This window comes from Phalaenopsis equestris, unplaced genomic scaffold (assembly GCF_001263595.1).
Source record: "Phalaenopsis equestris unplaced genomic scaffold, ASM126359v1 Scaffold000777, whole genome shotgun sequence".
NCBI classification, from domain to species: domain Eukaryota; kingdom Viridiplantae; phylum Streptophyta; class Magnoliopsida; order Asparagales; family Orchidaceae; genus Phalaenopsis; species Phalaenopsis equestris.
In genome coordinates this window covers 182,112-187,259 of record NW_018165217.1, presented here as the reverse complement: position 1 = coordinate 187,259, position 5,148 = coordinate 182,112, and the positions used below count along the sequence as shown (strand labels likewise).

General features: G+C 35.7%; 1 protein-coding gene across 1 annotated transcript in view; it reads left to right on the top strand.

The window, feature by feature from the left end:
- The window catches only part of LOC110031148 (peroxidase 57-like), a 21,403-nt gene extending 18,455 nt beyond the window's left edge, over positions 1 to 2,948 (top strand). Inside the window, 1 exon segment of the mRNA XM_020734216.1 lies at positions 2,468 to 2,948. Within this exon segment, the coding sequence (XP_020589875.1) occupies positions 2,468 to 2,901 (434 nt within the window). The 3' untranslated portion in view covers positions 2,902 to 2,948.
- The last annotated feature ends 2,200 nt before the right edge of the window (positions 2,949 to 5,148 follow it).

Genomic DNA, 5,148 nt, shown 5'->3' with positions numbered 1-5,148 from the left:
AATATAAACCTTATTTAATTCCTTATATTAAATAGGGGAACTTGTCGGCCAATACATTGGTTTCGCAGACCAAACGGATGTCATAATTTTCTTTAGTTTATTTGATCGAGCCTCACTCTCAATTCTTGCGTTCATCCTTCGGGATAGATACATGATTTGAGATAAAGTGCTCTTTCATCTAAACTATGAAAATTATGGGGTCAGTTTGACTTCATCTTTTTCAAAACTAAATTTTTTTAAACGTCCTTCCGAAGCGGGCAACGGGATTTCAATTCCGATGACCGACAACTTCTTACGGGCAAACCCACACCAAAAATAGTGCCGACAACTTGCATAAAGCTCGCAGATTTTTTGGTAAGGAGACTCTCATAGACAAAAAACTTAAAATTATTTGGCTCTCACAAGGTGTAAATGTCATGCAGATACTGAAAAAGTTTTGGATTAGAGACTCAAGCAAGATGATGAGTCTACCAATTATATCTCACTTTCAATTGAATTCATATTAGTGCCCTAAAAATGATGAAAAGGAAAGTTATATGATTGATTTCTTATGCTACTATAGTGGGCAATCTAATGTATATTATGGTTTGTATTAGACCTGATATTGCAAAAGTGGTTGATGTTGTGAGCATCCTCATGTATGATTCGTAAAAGATTCATTGACAGTCTATGAAAGTTGTCCTAAGGTATTTGAAGGGTAAAGTTAATATTGGCTTGGTGTTTGAAAGACAACCATTTATTCTTAATTTTTGTGTAGGCTACAAATTCAAACTATACAGGTGATATGGATAGTTGCAGGTCTAGGACTGACTATTTATTTATATTGACATGAGGTCAAGTCAGTTGGAGGTCTATTCTTCATCCTAGTGTTGCTTTATTTGATATGGAGGCTGAGTATGTACAGTCACGAAGGTGATGAAGAAAGCAAACTGGATATAGAGGGATGGATATAAAGCTCACTAGATGGCTTGAGAGTTGATCAGATGTCTCTAACGATATTTTGTGTTAGTTAGTGTGAAATTCTTCATCATAATTCAGTTCATCGTGACTATTTCAAGCAGATTGATGTGAGAAATCACATTGTTTGGGACTTGATTAACGTAGACAATATTCTAGTAAAGAAGATTGATATAAAGAAGAATCTAGTGAATATGCTCATAAAGGAAGTACAAGCCTAGAAGATCACATACTGTAGATATTTGGTCAACATTCGAGCTCAGGATTGATTTCCCATTTGAGCATATTGAAGAAAAATGTGTGGCTTGATCTCATTCGGGTGGGAGGTATGTATCCAACCATCTTGATGTTTTCATTTCCATATTGAATCTTATTTTGCTCAACTCTCACTTATCTATAAGTGGGAGACGAGGTAGAAATTATTATAGTAAGTGTTAAATCTAATGGTTGTATATTAGAAAATATGTATATTAGGAAGATAGATATTAGGTAAACTAAATTGGAAGAGATCTAATTCATGATCATTTATATTAGAAATATTTAAAGTTTAAATGCACTAATTCCCTCGTATCTATAGAAGGGATTAGGGCTAAATTTTTTGTGTTGAGTTATAGCCCTACTTCGGACATATTTTTCTCTCCCCAAGTGTAGTGGAATAACATCTCCCGATTGATGTTGGCAGATTTGCACCAAATCACATAATTCACATCGTGTTTGATTGTTTGTTTGTTCTGTGATTTTATTTTTGTATTATTTTTCCCGACATATTCATATCATAGAAAGTGATCGAGTCCCTAAAAATTATCATCTAAATTTTAGCTGTTGTCGAAAAATTGCCAATGATTCACGTCCATCAACTGCCAATAAGTAATATCTATTTTATTAGTCACCGGATCTCTCCTCTTATCAGAAGAAAAATTAAAATGGCAGTTCATCACTGCTAAAAGATAATTTGGTCACCTTAATACCTTTTAAGTACCATAATTGGGGTGGATAGTAATTCATATCTTCTTAACTTTTCTTAACATCTCTAACAGGGATGAGCGTTTTCCGCCACTAGTTCTTCAGCACACAACAAAATCTGCTTTCTTAGTCGGAGACCGCATGAGAAGAGAATTTTGCTCAAATGATGAGAGTCAACGTTTTTTCACTTTTAAAAATCATTAGACCCTTTTATGAATTTTGAATCAGCGATTTGTGTCTGTACTAGTATTTTTCTGTTCCAATGAAAGTTGAGGATGCAGCTAATCTTTTTTGTTCCTCAAACGTGCCATCAATTCCTGCTGCGTAACGTGCCATCAATTCCTGCTGCTTATGCATGAGAATTATGCATTCTCAAATTACAGCCTTTTTAATTCTGCCTATGCACGAAGTAAAGAAAAATCAAATAACACCAACAGACTGAATGAATAATTACCTTAACATCAAGAACATGCTGACGAACTCATTCGTTCTCGAAATTATACATGTGCTTAATAACATCAAAATTAACTCTTTCATCGACTTGCAGGTGCTCATAGCATTGGCTTCTGCCATTGTGGTTTCTTCACTGACCGGCTGTACAGCTTTGAAGGTACCTACCAACCTGACCCGGCGATGGACAGCCGCATGCGTGAAAGGCTAAGGAAGAAATGTCCTGCTTCAGTTGCAATATTCCAAAATATCAGCGCAGATCCAGATGTTTTCATGAACGAGGATACATCCACTCCTTTCAAGCTCGATCAATCATTCTTCATTAACGTGCGCAATGCGAAGGCTATTCTCCACTTGGACCAGCAATTGGCATTCACCGATGTTACAAATAGAATTGTAGCACAATATGTGGAGCGACCAAATTTATTTAGGAGGCAGTTTTCGAAGTCTATGATAAAATTGGGAAACGTAAATGTGCTGAATGGGAAAGAAGGGGAAGTCAGGCGTAATTGTAGAAAAGTGAATAATTAATAGTCGTGGCAATATGAAGAACTCACAAGTTTGATTTTTGTTCAAAGAATATGAGACGGCTTTCAAACTTACTTAATATTGCTATATATATATATATATATATATATATATTTCTATGCGCGTGTGTGTGCGTGCATGCTAGAGAGAGACAGAGAGTACAATAACAAGAATTGTAAACTAAAGAACACTTTTTTTAATGTATATAAGCTTCTATGTAAGTCCAAAATTACAATAACAGCGAGCAGTACAAGTTGTTAATCTAAGATAATAGAAGAAAAGAACAGATTATGGCGGTTCAGTTCAAAAGCTAGCAATTAATAACAAGTCAGTGCAGCTCAGTGCTTCCTGATCTCCCCTTCTTTCCTAGACTTCACCTCAATCTTTCCCATCCTTTCCATGGAACGAGCAAACTTATTGAAAAAAACTTGTTCGGGACCATAATAAGCTGAACAATCTGAGCTTTCGTGGCTGCAGTATTAGTGAGAGCTGAGTCCGATTGGAAGAGGCCATTTCTTTTCCGCAGAAGCGTATAGTATCCAAGATCAAAAATTCTATAGCTGCCCAGATCCATTTCAACTATCGTTGTGTTATGATTAGGTGCCTTGCATTTATACTTCTTAAGATTTGCTGCATAGAAATCGTCGAAAGCCGGATCTTGGTCACTTTTTCCAGTGAAGTTATACAGGGGATTGCTGAAAAACGGACAGTGGGCAACTCCAACAGCATGTGAGCCTAACAGAGTTTACATTGGCTAAACTTGCTATCTGCAAGCAAAGACAAATTTTTAAATAAGCCAAGTGCGTGAAGGTTACCAGATAACAAAGCCAGGACATGCACGTCCAGTCCTTAGCTTGCAAAGGATTTGTGAAGAGCGCTAAAATTAAAATTTGGCGCTGGAATGTTGTTCAAGGCCTAAGTGACATTGGATATCAGTCTGTCTCGTCGTCCTGTGGGGACATTCCAATAAGGACCACCCTGTTAATGGTGGTTAGACTAAATTAGCAAATGCCACTAAATTAGCAAATGAAAAGTATGAACTATAAGTATGACGAAAACTTGGCTTAGGGTATTCCTTTTAAAAAAATAAAAATGGATGCTAGAAATATCTCTTGAGTCTACAAGACAATCAGTAAACTTAAATAATCAATTTTAGCTTTAAAATAAAATTTCTTAAAAATAAATTTCGTTTATTATTGTCTTTATAAATCGAACCAACTGCCTTCCAAAATATAATGAACTATCTAGTAGTAAAAAAATGCTCGTCTCGTATCCTGAGTTATCTATCGAGCACAACATGATATACGGAAATTTCTACATAGAGATTGCATTATCTATTTCTTACAATGACTGTAACCGCATCTCTTGCAAAAGGCCAAAATGTCAGCACAAGAAACCACAATTGGGCAATCTCTGCCTGATTCTTAGTCGTGGAGTTGATCAGAATCGAGCCATCACAGGCCTACATTTCCATGAAAAAAGGAACAGTAATAAAATAAAATAAAAAACTGTGCTGAAGCGATAAATTGAAAGCATAGTGGCATTGCTCATTGAAATGTAACAAGTTATAATGACACTAAAGCAATGTTTACTCCGACAAAACAGTCATGGAAATGCATTCTAAGATGAGGAGCAGCTAAGGTAGGTGCATGAGGGATGTGCTCTTTAACATAGTCGATGATAATATTTTCAGCATTTGGGCAACTCTCGTAATAATAATTTAATTTCAAATCAGCCAGAGCGTAACTGAATAAACCAAGAAAACACATATCATGGAACCTTGTAAGTTTAATTTCTTCATTATCTTGAAGTCCGAACAACAAACACTGCAATTTATCCACTACTTACCGTTGTGGCGTGCATGCCGGAAAAAACCGAAACATGAAAAGGCTTTATAAAGCTCTCTGTCGTCACACTAGTAGCAAACTGTCTTCTAATCACTGGACTTCCCTCCAATGTGAGCAGGTATAAATGTCAATGGGTTTTCCTGTTTCTATAATATAATCGCTGTGCTCATGATGGTAATTATTCAGGAGATTTTGCAGCAAGATTAGTTGTCCATAATGCTATATTATAAAGTTAAGCCCTAATGATAGATGAGTTAGAAATTAGTAATTAGAAAGTGCTTTAAATCTAATTTCTTAGTTGGACAGAAAACCTTCGATTAACACTTTTGAGAGGCCTAAAATACTTTTATATAGGGGCATTTACATATATAGAATATATTTCTTATACATTTACCTGTATGAC